We start from the raw sequence: 16,337 nt of genomic DNA on the forward strand, positions 1-16,337 counted from the left end.
CCTGATCACCTTGTATCCCCCCAGCGCTTAGAACAGTGCTTCACAGATAGTAAGCGATTAACAAATGCCATTATTATTATTATTATTATTATTATTATTATTATTATTCATAAACATATTTGAACCCCAGTATGCTTCTATTTTACTCATGCAGCTTAATACACTGCACCCAGGAGTGTTTGGGTGGTTGATAAATAAGGTTTGGGGGAATAAGTAATAAAATGAACAGAAAGGACAGGTTGGACAGCTCCAGGTAGAAATAAGGGAGGAAAGGGGGATTGATTCTCTCTGAAGATAATAGATTGTGAACAGAAAATGTAGGGAGATAAAGTAAAAATAGCCAGAGAGTGTCTTGAAGGATAGTGGAAAACTATAGTTATTAAACAGGAAGCATAAAGAAAGCAACTAACAAACATGAGTAGTGGAAGGAGTTGAAGAAGGAAGAATGCTGGACCATCAAGATGATAATATTAATAAAAATAATGATAATTCGGGTATTCATTCAGCACTTACTATGTGTCAAGCACCATACTAAGTGCTGGGGTAGAGACAGGATAATCCGGTTGGACACAGACCCTGATCCTGTTGGAGTTTATGGTCTAAGGGGGTGGTAAAACAGGAATCAAATCCTCATTTTACAGATGAGGTAAATATGGTGGTTTGTTCAAGGTCTCACAGCAGGCAAGTGGTGGAGTTAGGATTAGAACCCAGGTCCTCTGACTCGCAGGCCTGTATTATTTCCAGTAGGCCAGCCTGATGACAAAGCAGAATCCACAAGGAGGGTGATGGAAGAAGATGAATTCTTCAACATCAGTGAATCATATTTATTGAGCTCTTACTCTATGCAGAGCACTGTAGTAAGTACTTCGGGGAGTACAATATAAATAGAGTCGGAAGCCATGTTCCCTACCCATAACGTGTTTAGTCTCAAAACCCGTAGGAATTATTACTTCAGAGGCAAAGAGACTCATGCTGAAAGCCAAACCAGATTGGACTATAGGATGTTGAGGCGGTAAAAAGAGTTTATTACACTATGATCTTTGCTCTGTGGATTGGATACCACTGGTGACAATGATGGTGTCTATTGTTTGACCTTGGACAAGTCACTTAACTTCTCTGTGCCTCAGCTGGGATTAAGACTGTGAGTCCCATGTGCGACAAGGACCATATAATAATAATGATGGCATTTGTTAAGCACTTACTATGTGCAAAGCACTGTTCTAAGCGCTGGGGAGGTTACAAGGTGATCAGGTTGTTGCGTGGGGGGCTTGCAGTCTTCATCCCCATTTTACACATGAGGGAACTGAGGCACAGAGAAGTGAAGTGACTCACCCAAAGTCACACAGCTGACAATTGGCAGAGTCGGGATTCAAACCCATGACCTCTGACTCCAAAGCTTGGGCTCTTTCCACTGAGGCACGAGATTAACTTGTATCTGCCACAGAACTTAGAACATGGGAAGCAGCATGGCCTAGTGACAAGTGCACAGGCTTGGTAGTCAAAGGTCATGGGTTCTAATCCCAGCTCTGCCACATGTCTACTGTGTGACCTTGGGCAAGTCACTTCACTTCTCTGGGCCTCAGTTACCTCATCTGTAAAATGGGGACTGAGGCTGCGAGCCCCATGTGGGGCAGGGACTGTGTTCAACCTGCTTACCTTATATCTACTCCAGTGCTTAGAACAGTGCTTGGCACATAGTAAGCACTTAAATACCATCAAAAAACAAAAACAGTGCTTCACACATATTCAGTGCTTAAATAAAATAATAATTATTATTATTTATTACTAAGGATGCACTTTGAGCAAAGCACTGTACTAAGCAGAGGGGTAGATACAAGATAATCAAATCAGCCCCAGAGTATGTCTACATTAGGCTCACTGCTTAAATAGGGGTGAGAACAGGTACTTTTTCCCCCCATTTTACAGGTGAGGAAACTGAGACATAAAAAAGCTAAGTGCCTTGTCCAAGGTTACTTGATAGGCAAGTGGAAAAGCTGAGATTAAAACCTAGACCCTCTATCTTTTGGTGAATGAAAGGATTAACACTGAGCTGCCCTCAATAGGGACATTTCCTATTTTAGGGGGAAATCTGCTCCCCAGTAATAATAATAATAATAATAATAATGGCATTTATTAAGTGCTTACTATGTGCAAAGCACTGTTCTAAGCGCTGGGGAGGTTACAAGGAGATCAGGTTGCCCCACGGGGGGGGGGCTCACAGTCTTCATCCCCATTTTACAGATGAGGGAACTGAGGCCCAGAGAAGTGAAGTGACTTGCCCAAAGTCACACAGCTGACAGTTGGCAGAGCTGGGATTCAAACCCATGACCCCTGACTCCAAAGCCCATGCTCTTTCCATTGAGCCACGCTGCTTCTCTTAATCTCCAATCAATTGTATTTATTGCACATTTACTTTGTGCAGAACCCTGTACGAAGCAGTGTGGTCTAGTGGATTGAGGACTGGCCTGGAAATCAGAAGGACCTAGGTTCTAATCCCAGGTCTGCCGCCAGTATGCTGTGTGATTTTGAGCAAGTCACTTCACCTCTCTGTGCCTCAGTTACCTCATCTGTAAAATGAAGTTGAAGACTGTGACTCCCCTTCCCCACCCCCCCGCCTTACCTCCTCCCCCTCCCCACAGCATCTGTATATATGTTTGTACAGATTTATTACTCTATTTATTTTACTTGTGCATATTTGCTATTCTATTTATTTTATTTTGTTAATATGTTTTGTTTTGTTGTCTGTCTCCCCCTTCTAGACTGTGAGCACTCTGTAGGGTAGGGACTGTCTCTATATGTTGCCAACTTGTACTTCTCAAGCGCTTAGTACAGTGCTTTACACACAGTAAGCACTCAATAAATACAATTGAATGAATGAATGAATGAATCTGGGAAGGGACAGTGTCCCACGTGATAATCTTATATCTACAGAGCTTAGAACAGTGCCTGGCACATAGTAAGTGCCTAACAAATAACATTTTAAAAAAGTGCCTGGGAAAGTCCAGGGTGCTTTGTGACCTTTGGGCAAGCCACTTAACTTCTTTGAGCCTCAGTTATTTCATCTGCAAAATGGGGATTAAGATTGTGAGCCCTAACGTGGGACAGCCTGATTACTTGTATCTACCTTGTAGAGAAGCAGAGAAGAGAAGCAGCGTGGCTCAGTGGAAAGAACACGGGCTTTGGAGTCAGAGGTCGTGGGTTCGAATTCCAGCTCCGCCACATGCCTGCTGTGTGACCTTCGGCAAGTCACTTCACTTCTCTGAGCCTCAGTTACCTCATCTGTAAAATGGGGATTAAGACTTTGAGCCCTGTGTGGGACAACCTGATCACCTTGTATCCCCCCAGCACTTAGAACAGTGCTTTGCACATAGTAAGAGCTTAACAAATGCCATTATTATTATTATTATTACCTCAGTGCTTAGAACAGTGCTTGGCACATAGGAACTGCTTAACAAATACCACACTAATTATTATCATTTGAATGGTCATACCAAGCATCTGTAACTTACAAGCACAGTTAATTTTAATAATAATAATAATAATAATAGTGGTATTTGTTATGTGCTTACTATGTGCCAGGCACTGTACTAAGCTCTGGGGTGGCTACAAGCAAATTGGCTTGGACACAGTCCCTGTCAATCAACCAATCAATGATATTTATTCATTCAATCGTATTTATTGAGCGCTTACTGTATGCAGAGCACTGTACTAAGCACTTGAGTGCTTACTATGTGCAGGGCACTAGACTAAGTGCTTGGGAGAGTACGATGTAGCAGAGTTGATAGACACATTCCCTGCCCACTTAAACACTATAGGGACAGACATTGATATCAGTAAATAAATTACAGCTATCGAATAAATTATCAGTAAAAAAACTAAGTGCTGTCGGGTTGAAACTATGAAACTACATTCTTCAGAACTGGCCAGTCCATAAAGATTTCAATTAAAAGTTCAAAACCCTCAGCAGGCATCCAAACTGTCGCTGGCTCACATATCGACTGAAACGGATACTGTCCCATAACGGGCTCACAGTTTCCATCCCCATTTTACAGATGAGGTAATTAAGGCCCAGAGAAGTGAATGGACTTGCCCGAGGTCACACAGCAGACAAGTGGCAGACTCCCAGTCCTGTGCTCTGTCCACTAAATTATGCTGCTTTTCACTGAACAGAAGACTGGGTGGCTGGGAGGGGAAGTGATCAAAATCACCCTGCTCTCTGAGGGTCACTCACACCATTAGCAGGAAATTAAATGTGAGCCTTGTGCAGGTGTTTGACCCTTGCCTGCTCTTCAGAGCTTTTTCATTCATTCATTCATTCAATCGTATTTCTTGAGCACTTACTGTGTGCAGAGCACTGTACTAAGCGCTTGGGAAGCATTGGCAACACATAGAGACGGTCCCTACCCAACAGTGGGCTCATAGTCTAGAAGGGGGAGACAGAGAACAAAACAAAACATATTAACAAAATAAAAAAATTGAATAAATATGTACAAATAAGATAAATAAATAAATAGAGTAATAAATATGTACAAACGTATATACATATATACAGGTGCTGTGGGGCGGGGAAGGAGGTAAGGTGGGGGGGATGGGGAGGGGGATCAGGGGGAGAGGGGGCTCAGTCTGGGAAGGCCTCCTTTTTGCCAGATGGCGAGGGTCTGGTGGGTGACCGGGAAATAAAGTTTGCCCTTTTCATAGTCACTGAATGTCTCTTTTGTGGTTAGATAATTGGAGAATTGCTCCATGCCATTTCCAAAGACCATCCGCATCGCGTGGAAATGAAAACCGGGAAGGAGATTTCACTAATACTCACATTTGGTGATAGCTATCCTGGGGCTGGAGGCTGTGGTTTTTTGGGGGTGTTCTCTCACAGGGATCTCAGTAAGTCCTCAGCAAAAAGGAAGTACTCAATAAATACTTTCTTTGGGGACAGGGGGTGAAGGGGAAGGTAGCATTTTTGATCCTCTTGGGATCAGCGAAGCAGCGTGGATCAGTGGAAAGAGCATGGGCTTGGGTGTCAGAGGTCATGGGTTCTAATCCCGGCTCCACCACATGTCTGCTGTGTGACCTTGAGTAAGTCACTTAACTTCTCTAAGCCTCAATTACCTCATCTGTAAAATAGGGATTTAGGGTGTGAGCCCCACGTGGGATGACCTGATCATCTTGTATCCCCCCTCAGCACTTAGAACAGTGCTTTGCACATAGTAAGCACTTAAATGTCATTATTATTATTATTATTATTATAATCCTCTTGCCTCAAGCTTATTGCTCCCCCCTGAAAGAGTGACAGGCCACCTATCAATCAACCATATTTACTGAGCACTTTCTGTAAGCACAGCATTATACTAAGCAATTGGAAAAGTACAATATAGCAATATAACAGAGTTGTTAGATATATTTCCTACCTATAGCAAGCTTACAGTGTAGAGGTACACTCCCTACACTTATAAGCACATATTAACACATAAACTACTACCATCGATAAATGGAAATAACATATTTGGATGCACAAAAGCCCCTTAAAAGAAGGCGCGTGGTAGAGCAGTGTAATCTAGTGGATAAAGCACGTACCTGGGAACCTGGGTTCTAAACCCGGCTCCACCGGTTGTCCACTGTGGGACTTTGAGCAAGTCACTTAACTTCTCTGTGCCTCACGTGCCTCATCTGTAAAACAGGGATTAAGACTGTGAGCCCTATGTGGGACAGGGATTGTGTCCAACCTGATGACCTTGCTATCTACCCTAGAGTTTATAACAGTGCCTGACGCGTAGTAAACGTTTAACAAATATCACAATTATTATTATCAGAGAGCAACAATACTCACAGAACTTTCAATGGTTCCAGCAGAAGGTGAGGCAAATAACTTGTATTCTGAGAACTCCCTAGCTCACTTCTCCCATTCTCCTTCATGAACTTTAAGTTAAGAACCACTATTCCAAGTGGTGAAAGGAAGCCAGCTGGGGAAGATTGCTCTCTTTCAGAATTAATGATGAGGCAATTAGTGGCAAGAGGGTGTTCTCCCTCTCAACCAAGTGCAAGACAAAGGCCTCTCCCTCCTAGCTCTGCATTGCTGTAACACCAATCTACAACCACTGCTCTCAGCACTCAGCAATATCTCCCACCTCTTTGGGAGTCAGCAAGACCTAGTAGAAAGAGATGTTGAACCTATAGAGACCAAGGATGGCATGTTTATATAGTTGAGTGCTATTTTTTCATATCAGTTTGTTCAATTTTGGACATGAGTTATTTTTTTCTCAGTGTATATTGCATTTGTATAGAATGTTGGCCTTGCCGTAGACTGACCACTGGTCAAGGATAAGAATTGTTCAATAATAATAATAATGATGATGATGACATTTATTAAGTGCATACTATGTGCAAAGCACTGTTCTAAGTGCTGGGGAGGTTACAAAGAGATCAGATTGTCCCACGGGGGGCTCACAGTCTTAATCCCCATTTCACAGATGAGAGAACTGAGGCACAGAGAAGTGAAGTGACTTGCCCAAAGTCACACAGCTGACAACTGGCAGAGCCGGGATTTGAACCCATGACCCCTGACTCCAAATCCCGGGCTCTTTCCACTGAGCCATGCTGCTTATGATGATGGCATTTATTAACGCTTACTATGTGCAAAGCACTTCTCTAAGTTGTGGGAAGGTTACAAGGTGATCAGGTTGTCCCACTGGGGGCTCACAGTTTTAATCCCCATTTTACAAATGAGGTAACTGAGGCCCAGAGAAGTTAAGTGACTTGCCCAAAGTCACACAGCTGACAATTGTGGAGCCGGGGTTTGAACCCATGACCTCTGACTCCAAAGCCTGTGCTCTTTCCACTGAGCCACGCTGCTTCTCCAATGTTCAATGTTCAGACAAGGGTATATTTCATAACAAAATTATAAATAGTGAAGGGTAAGAGATGGGAAAGGGAGAAAAGGAAGAAGAGGGGCAGCTTAAAGGGGGTAATGGAAGAGAAGGATGAAAGGGGAGGCAGTATGGCATAATAGAAAGAAAAGCCGTGGGGCCTATTGGAAAGAGCATGGGCCTAAGAGTCAGAAGACCTTGGTTCTAATCCTGGCTCTGCCACCTGCTTGCTATGTGACCTTGGGCAAGTCATTTAACTTCTTTGAGGCTCAGTGTTCAACTGTAAAGTGGGGATTCAATACCTTTTCTCCCTATTATACTATAAGCCCCATGTGGTCTGAATTAATCACCTTGTACCTACCCCAGTGCTTAGAATAGTGTTTGACACATAGTGAGTGCTTAACAAATACCATAAAAAAAGGAAAAGAGCACAGAAGTAGGAGGGAGTGAGGAGACAAAAGTCCAAGCTACTGGCTTGTTGGGTGATTTAAGACAAGTAACCTAAAAACCTCTCTGGGCTTCAGTTTCTTCATCTATAAAATGGGCCCGAGATAGATTATGAGCCCAATATGGTGACTGTCAGACAGACTATCATGTAATTCTGGCAGTTCTACCTTCACATCCCTAGAATCTGCCACTTATTTTCTACCCAAACTGCTACCACACTGATCCAACCACTTCTAACCCACCTGGACTACTGCATCAGCCTCCTAGCTTACCTCTCTGCCTCCTGTCTCTCCCCACTCCAGACCCCACTCCAGACCAGATTTTACCCTGCTGCCTGGATCATTTTCTCGAAAAATGCTGAGTCCCAGCCTCCTTTCTTCTCAGAAACCATCAGTGGTTGTCCATCTAAACTCTGCATCGAAGAGAAACTCCTTATTATTAGCCTTAAGTCACTTAATCTGTTCTTGGCATCCTTCTTTAAATCGCTAATCTCCTACTTTACCTCAACCCGCATACGTTGCTCCTCTAATGCCAAACTACTCACGGTGCCTCAATTTCCTCTTTCTCCCCACTCCTGCCAACTCAGCACCTCCTAAGCACCATGGCGTAGTGAATAGATCATTGGCCTGAGAGTCAGAAAGTCATGGGTTCTAATCCCTGCTCTGCCACTTGCCTGCTGTGTGACCTTGGGAAAGTCACTTTAATTCTCTGGGCCTCAGTTCCCTCATCTGTAAAATAGGGATTGAGACTGCGAGCCCCACGCGTCAAGGATCGTGTCCAACTCGATTTGCTTAACCACCCCGGCACTTAGAACAGTGTCTGGCACATAGTAAGCACTTAACAAATACCATCATCATCGTTATTATTACTCTAAGCATACCTCTTCGGTCACCCTTTCGTACGTATCTTTAAACTCTATTTCTTCCTCCTACTTAAAGTTTATTTTCTTGTCTACCTCCCCAGCTAGATTGCAAACCTCTTGAGGGCAGGGATCATGTCTACCAATTCAAATGTACTGTTCTTTCCCAAGCGCTTATACACAGTAAGCTCTGAACACAGTAAGCACTAAATCAATTCCATTGATCGATTGATTGAGTGGAAGAGGAAAGAAAAGAGAAAGAGGAGAGAGGAATGAAAAGAGTGTAAGGATTATTTTATTAATGATATGTACATATCTATAATTCTATTTATCTATTTTGATGCTATTGATGCCTGTCTACTTGTTTTATTTTGTTGTCTGTCTCCCCTCTTCTAGACTGTGCACCCATTGTTGGGTAGGGATTGTCTCTGCTGCCAAATTGTACTTTCCAAGTGCTTAGTACAGTGCTCTGCCCACAGAAGCGCTCAATAAATACGATTGAATGAATGAATGAATGATTGAGAAGAGTGACAATGATTAGAGTCAAACTGAAGCAGGCATCATTGTCTAGACTGTAAGCTCGTTGTAGGCAGGGAATATGTCTACCAACTCTGTGAGAGTGTACTCTCTCAAGCCCGTTGTTGGGTAGGGATTGTCTCTATCTGCTGCTGCATTGTACTTTCCAAGTGCTTAGTACAGTGCTCTGCACACAGTAGGTGCTCAATAAATACTATCTATTGATTAACGGATAGCCATCTCTTTTCATTTCCCTAGCTCCATCTCAGCCTTAACAAAAACTCTTGCTGAATTTTGATTGAAAGGGCTTTACTGCCATACATACTTAGTACTCCACAGTTTTTAACAGGCCTCATGCCCCCAAGAGAGCTCCTGCATAATCATCATTTGCTAGCAGATTCAAAAACCTACATGACAAATCCTGCCAGTTCCCACACACCATCTCCCACATCCGCTTATTCTTCTCGTCCCAAACTCCAGGGTCTCCCTGCTCCGAATGAAGCGACATGCTGCTGCAGGGATTATCTTTCAGAAACACTGCTGGGGCCGTGTCTCTCCTCTCCTCAAAACAGTCCCCAGTTCCCTCTGGTTCTCCACATCCAAGCAGGGAAGCAGTGTGGCCTAATGGAAAGAGCCTGGGTTTGGGAGCCAGAGGACGTGGGTTCTAATGCCAGTCGGCCACTTGTCTGTTGTGAGGTCTTGGGCAAGTCCCTTCGCTTCTCCTCTCAGTTCTCTCATATGCAAAATGAGGATTCAATCCCCGTTCTTCCTCCTACTGTGAGCCCCATGTGGGAGCTGATTATCTTGTATCTACCCCAGTGCTTAGTACAGTGGTTGGTACATAGTAAGCGCTTAACAAATGCCATCATCATTATTGTTATTACTCTCCAACACCTCAGCCCACCATACCTATCTTTTCTCCTCACCCACTATTGACCCATTTGCTCTCTTTGAATCTCCAAAGCTAACTGCCTCACTCTCAGTTCCTGTCTCCATTCTCTTGCTCTTTCTGTTAGAGCACCTGGCTAGGGATTCCTGTCCTTCCATCAGGTAGCAGAACATGTTTTGTTTTGTTTTGTTTTCTGTCTCCCCATTCTGGATCGCGAGCCTGTTGTTGGGTAAGCAGCATGGCACAGTGGAAAGATCACGGACTTTGGAGGCAGAGGTCATGGGTTCAGATACCGGCTCCACCAACTGCCAGCTGTGTGACTTTGGGCAAGTCACTTAACCTCTCTGTGCCTCAGTTACCTCATCTGTAAAATGGGGATTAAAGCTGTGAGCCCCCCATGGGACAGCCTGATCACCTTGTGACCTCCCCAGCACTTAAAAAGCCCACTGTTGGGTAGGGACCGTCTATGTTGCTGACTTGTACTTCCCAGGTGCTTAGTACAGTGCTCTGCACACAGTAAGCACTCAATAAATACGATTGAATGAATGAATGAAAGTAGACAGGTGTAAGCATTCAATTCTGCTGCTTAGAGAAGCAGCGTGGCTCAGTGGAAAGAGCCCGGGCTTTGGAGTCAATGGTCCTGGGTTCAAATCCTGATCTGTCAGTTGTCAGCTGGGTGACTTTGGGCAAGTCACTTCATTTCCCTGGGCCTCAGTTACCTCATCTGTAAAATGGGGATTGACTGTGAGCCCCCCGTGGGGCAACCTGATCACCTTGTAACCTCCCCAGCGCTTAGAACGGTTGCTTTGCACATACTAAGCGCTTAATAAATGCCATTATTAATATTATCATTAAAAGAGTGCTTTGCACATAGTAAGCGCTTAACAAATACCATCATTATTATTATTATATGTTGCTGACTTGTACTTCCCAAGCATTTAGCACAGTGCTCTGCACACAGTAAGCACTCAATAAATACGATTGAATGAATGAATGAACGAACATGGGCTTTTCCCACATTTGAAGGCGCTCCTAAAATCCCACCTCCTCCCTTAAGCCTTCCCCAGTTATTTTCCCAGATTCCGACCGCATGTAAAGTCACAGCCAACTCTATCACTTTCAAAATTATTTATACCCATCCTCAGCACTCTTGCATATATAATAATAATGATGCTAAAAATAATAATGATAATTGTGGTCTTGAAGTGCTTACTATGTGCCAGGCACTGTACCATGAGCTAGGGTGAATATAAGCAAATAGCGCTGGACACAGTCCCTACCCAACATGGGGCTCATAGTCTTAGTCCCCATTTTACAGATGAGGTAACTGAGGCAAAAGAATAGAAATAAAATAGTGATAATTGTGGTATTTGTTAAGCTCTTACTATGTGCCAGGCACTGTACTAAGTGCTGGGAAAGAGACAAAGTAAACAGCTTGGATATAGTCCCTATCCCACTTAGGGCTCGCAGTCTGAGTCCCCATTTTACAGATGAGGTAACTGAGGCACATAGAAGTGAAGTGACTTGTCCAAGATGACACAGCAGCTATGTGGCAGAGCTAGGATTAGGCCATGCTGCTTCTCATGTCCATTTAGTGGTACATCCAATTATTTATTTTGACTATTCTATTGGTAAATATTTTTACCACTGTCTGCACCACTAGATTGCAATCTCCATGTAGGCAGGGAATCAGTGACTTCTTTATTTTGTACTTTCCAAGCATCCAGTCTAGTACACTGAACCAAGAGGACACACAATATAGTCTAATAATTCCCTTAAAAAATGACATCACCTTCATCTTTGGAAAAACAAATTTCTGCTGCATAACATAGGCATGATTACATCGTTCTTATAGTCAAGTTTATGCCCAGTAGGATAATGCTAAAGTATCTGTTTAATTTTGAAAAAAGTAAAAATAGATATCCTAGGGGTAGTGGCAGGATTTGTCGTGGGATTTTTTATTTAAACAATATTGAAATAAGAATTGCCGCAGGTGTGCAAGTGAAAAAGGATCTACTGGGGAGAAACAAAAGCTTGTTTCAGGAAAACAGAAAGCACCCTCAGATCGTATATCCATGAAGGGAGTCCATTTTCTATCACAATTTTATTCACTTGTCACAACATTAATCTATTGGGGATAATCTAGTTAGTATATTTGAAAATCCATTTATTTTCACCTATTGATATGCATGTGTTACACTTGTATATAATACAGTATTTCCAGTGGTGATTTTAAGAACAGAGTCAAAGGAAACAATTTTGAGAAACATGAAGCAGAATTTCAACCAAATCCGCACCCATATAATATCCTACAAAATACCAGCTTTCACTTTGTATTATTCCAAACAAGGGAATAAGGTTTCATAAGTTTTCACAGCCCTCTCCATCCATTCCCCTTTCTGCGCAAGCCTGTCCGGTGTGAATAAATCTGAAAATATGGAGACATCTAACTAGCTCTTACAACAGTTTATCCTCATTAAAACCAAGCAGAAAGCATTTCTTTCCATGGAAATGCTGTCTCGCATTCTTCAGAACAATGTTAAAATACACGTTTTCCATGTATTTGCAACAATTTTTACAACTGTGGTTCTGCTGTGCAATAATAGGGCCGAGGAAACGGTCTTGGAACAGCATCTCTAGGGCAATATTCATCATGGAACCCAATTTAGGTCTAATTAGCCATGTCAATGAGTTGTAGAAATGAAAAGATTTCCCTCTTTCTCTAGTATAATGGTACCTCATGCTGGCCACTTGTGTTAGCTTACGCACACAATTCGCTTCCAATAGGTCTGTGTCCACACAGTCTTCATGTCAGCTTACAGAATGAAGACACAGAAATTGTTTCCTTTACCACCCCCTCAGCCTGTGTGTATACAACAGCAACGCAACTTCCATTCTCCTCTACCTTTACGTTGCCGGCGGAGTCCGACAAATGCAGTAGAAAATTATATGTTCTGTAATGACTTAGAAAAAGTTCATAGATGTTTAAGGCCTTTAAATATCCATAAGATAATTTTTTGTAGAACCAGCAAACCACAAATTTGAAAGCCAGTTCCCCAAATCAGGGAGAAAGCCAGCTAGAATTGTCTGAGTCGGGCTGTTGTTAGTGAACATTAGTGAATTGGAGACTGGGAGAAATGAACTGTTTCCTCTATCAACGGACAGATTGGGCAGACGAATACAAAAGCATCCAGACAGTCATTGTGTTCAAGCAAGAGACAGTCATAAAAAGTCAAGAAAACCCTCCAAAAGAGCCCCATTCAAGCTCAGAATTGTTATACTCACATGCATCCCTGGCTATTTCCGAAGGGGAGTTCTACAGAGCCTTCCACTGCTCACTGCTGATCTGGGTGAGACCGGGAAGCATGGAAACGAAGGAACTAAATACATAACACTCATTGTTTTTTTTCTTCAAACTTAAAGCGTATGTATGCTCTAGAGATTTAAAATACTTTATCATGAAAATTGGAATCCAGTTTTGACCACTACTGATGGAGCTACTAAAGGAGCTGCTGTTAGCTTTGGAGAAAGATCTCAGCCTGCCTATACCTACATATATGATCCGATGAAGTATTCAGAGAACTATTACTTGTCAACAATAATCATTAACCATGGATATACATTTCCATTTCTAGAACAAAAGTAACTTCAAGATGTTGAAATATGTAGTCCCTAAGAGCTCTAGGACTCAGATACAAATAAAGATGTTTAAACTGTTGCCATGCCAGAGGACAAGTTATGAAAAAGAAATGTGATTCAAGCAGTATGGGATCCAGTCAGTGGTATATAGGATTCAGCATGGTAGCGGAACTCAAAGTCCAGTTCAGGGTGAAGAATGTTTTCAGATACAAGAAAAACAGTCTTTTCCGGAGCCAAGAACCCAAAAAGTTGGAATCTCTGTGACATCCTGGGAATCGCAACTCTTCAGACTGAAGTCAGTTCTGTTAGCCAGTACAATTTTACAAGTGAACTCAGTTCAAATCAGTCAGCGTCTTCTGGAAAGAGAAGTCCTTGCCTGATTTTTAAGAAGTTTTGGCTCCAAGAGGTTGCTGCTTGCGAGCCCATAATTCCCACAGAATTAATTGGTTCTGAAGAGCACTCACCAGCAGTATAAAAAGCTAGATTGCTTTGGATGTTAAGTTCCTACAAGGTACGTTTAATATTATCAGCCTTGAGATCCACTTGATTTGTCTTTAGCTAATGGGTTACCTGAAAGTTAAGAAGAAAAGATAGTCAGCATCTCAGAATACAGCTACAGACTTCAAGCAAGTGTGCATTTAGAAAAAGGAGAACTTCATTGGCCTTGAAATACTGAAATTCACTAGCTGGGCTTAATCTCAAACATTGGAGGTTTTAGGGATTCTCACTATAGTCAACAGGAATTACATCTTTATTTGAAACTCCAGATTTCCATTTGATCTATTCCTTTTCACTACATATACACACCATCCATACAATCATAGCGAAGTTTTGCCATTTATCTGGTTACTTCACCTTAATCACAACTGTTTAGATTTTTCCCCAGTTGGAGTATTAACACTTGGTGAGCAGGGATTATGTTGCTGAATTGTACTTTCTAAGCACTTAGTACAGTGCTCTGCACAGAGTATGTGCTTCATAAATATGACTGAATGAATAAGTTATGTCTTTTTCAGTTGTACTCGTTCATAGACTTAGTACAAGTGCAATGCATATAGCAGATGCTCAGTAAATACCATTGATAGATCATTTGATTGGTTGTGAGAAGCATTGTGATCCAAAGAAAAGAGCACACACCTGGGAGTAATTCATTAATTCATTCATATTTATTGAGCACTTACTATGTGCAAAGCACTTTACTAAGCACTTAGAGGAGCTCGGTTCTATTCCTGCTTCTGCCTGTGGGTGACTTTGGACAATCATCTAATTTCTCTGGGTCTCAGTTTCCTCATTTGTAAAATGGGGATTAATTATCAGTTATCTCAGCCACTTAGTGAGCCCTATATGGGAAAAGGACTGTGTCTGACCTGATTACCTTCTCTCCAGCCCAGACTGGAGAGTCTAGTGTTTGGCACTTAATCTAGTGTTTGGCACATTGTTGTTCGTTTATATTACTATAAAGTGTCGTCGAGTCATTTCTGATTCATTGTGACTTCATGCACATACTTTCTACAGAACGTCCTGTCTTCTGCCATAATCTGCAACCTTTCTATTGGTTCTTCCATTATTGTTGTTATAGTCTCTATCCAGTAGAGAAGAGTCTGCCTCTTCTATACTTTCGCTGGACTTTTCCTACTATTAGTGTCTTCTCCAGCAAATCAGTCCTCCTGATTACGTGTCCAAAATATGCTAATCTAAGTCGAGTCATTTGGCCTTCCACAGACCACTTCGGTTTAATTTGCTCCAAAATCCATTTATTTGTTTTTCGGGTAGTCCATGGTATTCGCAAAGCCTTCTCCAACACCACATTTCATGAGAATCGATGTTCTAGCACATACCTCAATTAATAGTGTTTTCTCCCAAGAGCTTAGTACAGTGACTGGCACTCAAAAGTCACTCTCTTAATGTTACCACAGTACTTATGTACACATCTGTAATTTATTCATTTATATTAATGTCCATCTCCCCCTCTAGACTGTTAGCTCATTGTGGGTAATGTGTCTGTTGTTATATTGTACTCTCCTAAGCGGTTAGTACAATTTTCTGCATACATGCTCAATAACTACAGACTGACTGACTGTGATTGTCTTGAGTTCTCGTTAATTCTGTCACTGTCTCTTCACCTTGAGTGTTGGGATATGGAGGCCCAAGAATCATCAAGCAAACTATAGCAAACCCCAATTTCCACTCAAGAAGTTGCAGTAGTTGTGTGGTGGTCCAACCTTGCTTTCAATAGAGGTGTTAACAGGGAAGACTGTTTGGAAATGTGTTTCTCATTCCTTTATCCTGGATGTGATTTCACACCAATAGTGCTTTTGAGGTCTAACTGTTTTAGGAAACTAGTAATTCAGAAGAATAAATAGCAGCTTTGTCAACAGAAATGACTAGGAATGTCTAGGAGTGAATGTAGAATTCCTAGTTTTTGAAAAAAACTCTCAAACCTGACTACAGCAGATTCATTCACGCTAACTGGAAATAGAAGAACCACAGAGAAAAAGGGAGTGTGAGTCAAAGCTTATTCTGAGAGCCCTTTAACTAAAGGGGATATTAAATATCACATTCTGAGGATTATTTTCTCTGTGTCACCCTGGACATTTAATGATTATGCAATTTGAAATGGCTAACTGTGTCAAGAAGAGATGCTCTCCCAGTCATTGAGAAGCAGTCTTCCAAATGGGTGCTAACAGTTGGTAACAAAAAGGGGTGTTGACTTTTCATTGAGATTGTGGAGAATTGGGACACACTCTTAAGTATGAAAAGTTCCTTTGCTGTATGCAAAAAGATTTGCATAGGGTTTTTGTTAGCTCTGCAGTAGAGAAACACTAAGCAGAATAACAAAAGAGCTATTTTATTATATTTATAAAAATTACTTTGGCTCTGCCTATATTAGTGGATGAAACCTAAAACGATGTTCAAAGGGAAGAAATAAAATTAGACTACGTTGCTGATTTGTACTTTCCAAGCGCTTAGTACAGTGCTCTGCACACAGTGAGCACTCAATACGATTGAATGAATGTAAGAGTATTTTATCCCTATCTTTAACACTCGAGTACATGTGTTTATTGTATTTGTATGTTCATTTGCATATTTAGCCTGATGCCTGGCACATAGTAAGCACTTAACAAAT

The 16,337-nt window shown here is 41.9% G+C and overlaps 1 protein-coding gene across 2 annotated transcripts in view; it reads right to left on the reverse strand.

Moving 5' to 3' along the window:
- Positions 1-11,513: 11,513 nt before the first annotated feature.
- Positions 11,514-16,337, reverse strand: part of TAFA2 (TAFA chemokine like family member 2) — a 526,830-nt gene continuing 522,006 nt past the window's right edge. For both annotated transcript variants that reach the window (XR_005456473.1, XM_038768659.1), the window contains one exon: positions 11,514-13,780. Coding sequence is in view for 1 of the 2 variants with exons in the window: in XM_038768659.1 (XP_038624587.1) it covers positions 13,769-13,780 (12 nt within the window). In the remaining variant the exon portion in view is untranslated. The remainder of the gene's footprint in view (positions 13,781-16,337) is intronic.

This window comes from Tachyglossus aculeatus, chromosome 2 (genome assembly GCF_015852505.1).
Source record: "Tachyglossus aculeatus isolate mTacAcu1 chromosome 2, mTacAcu1.pri, whole genome shotgun sequence".
Taxonomy (NCBI): Eukaryota; Metazoa; Chordata; class Mammalia; order Monotremata; family Tachyglossidae; genus Tachyglossus; species Tachyglossus aculeatus.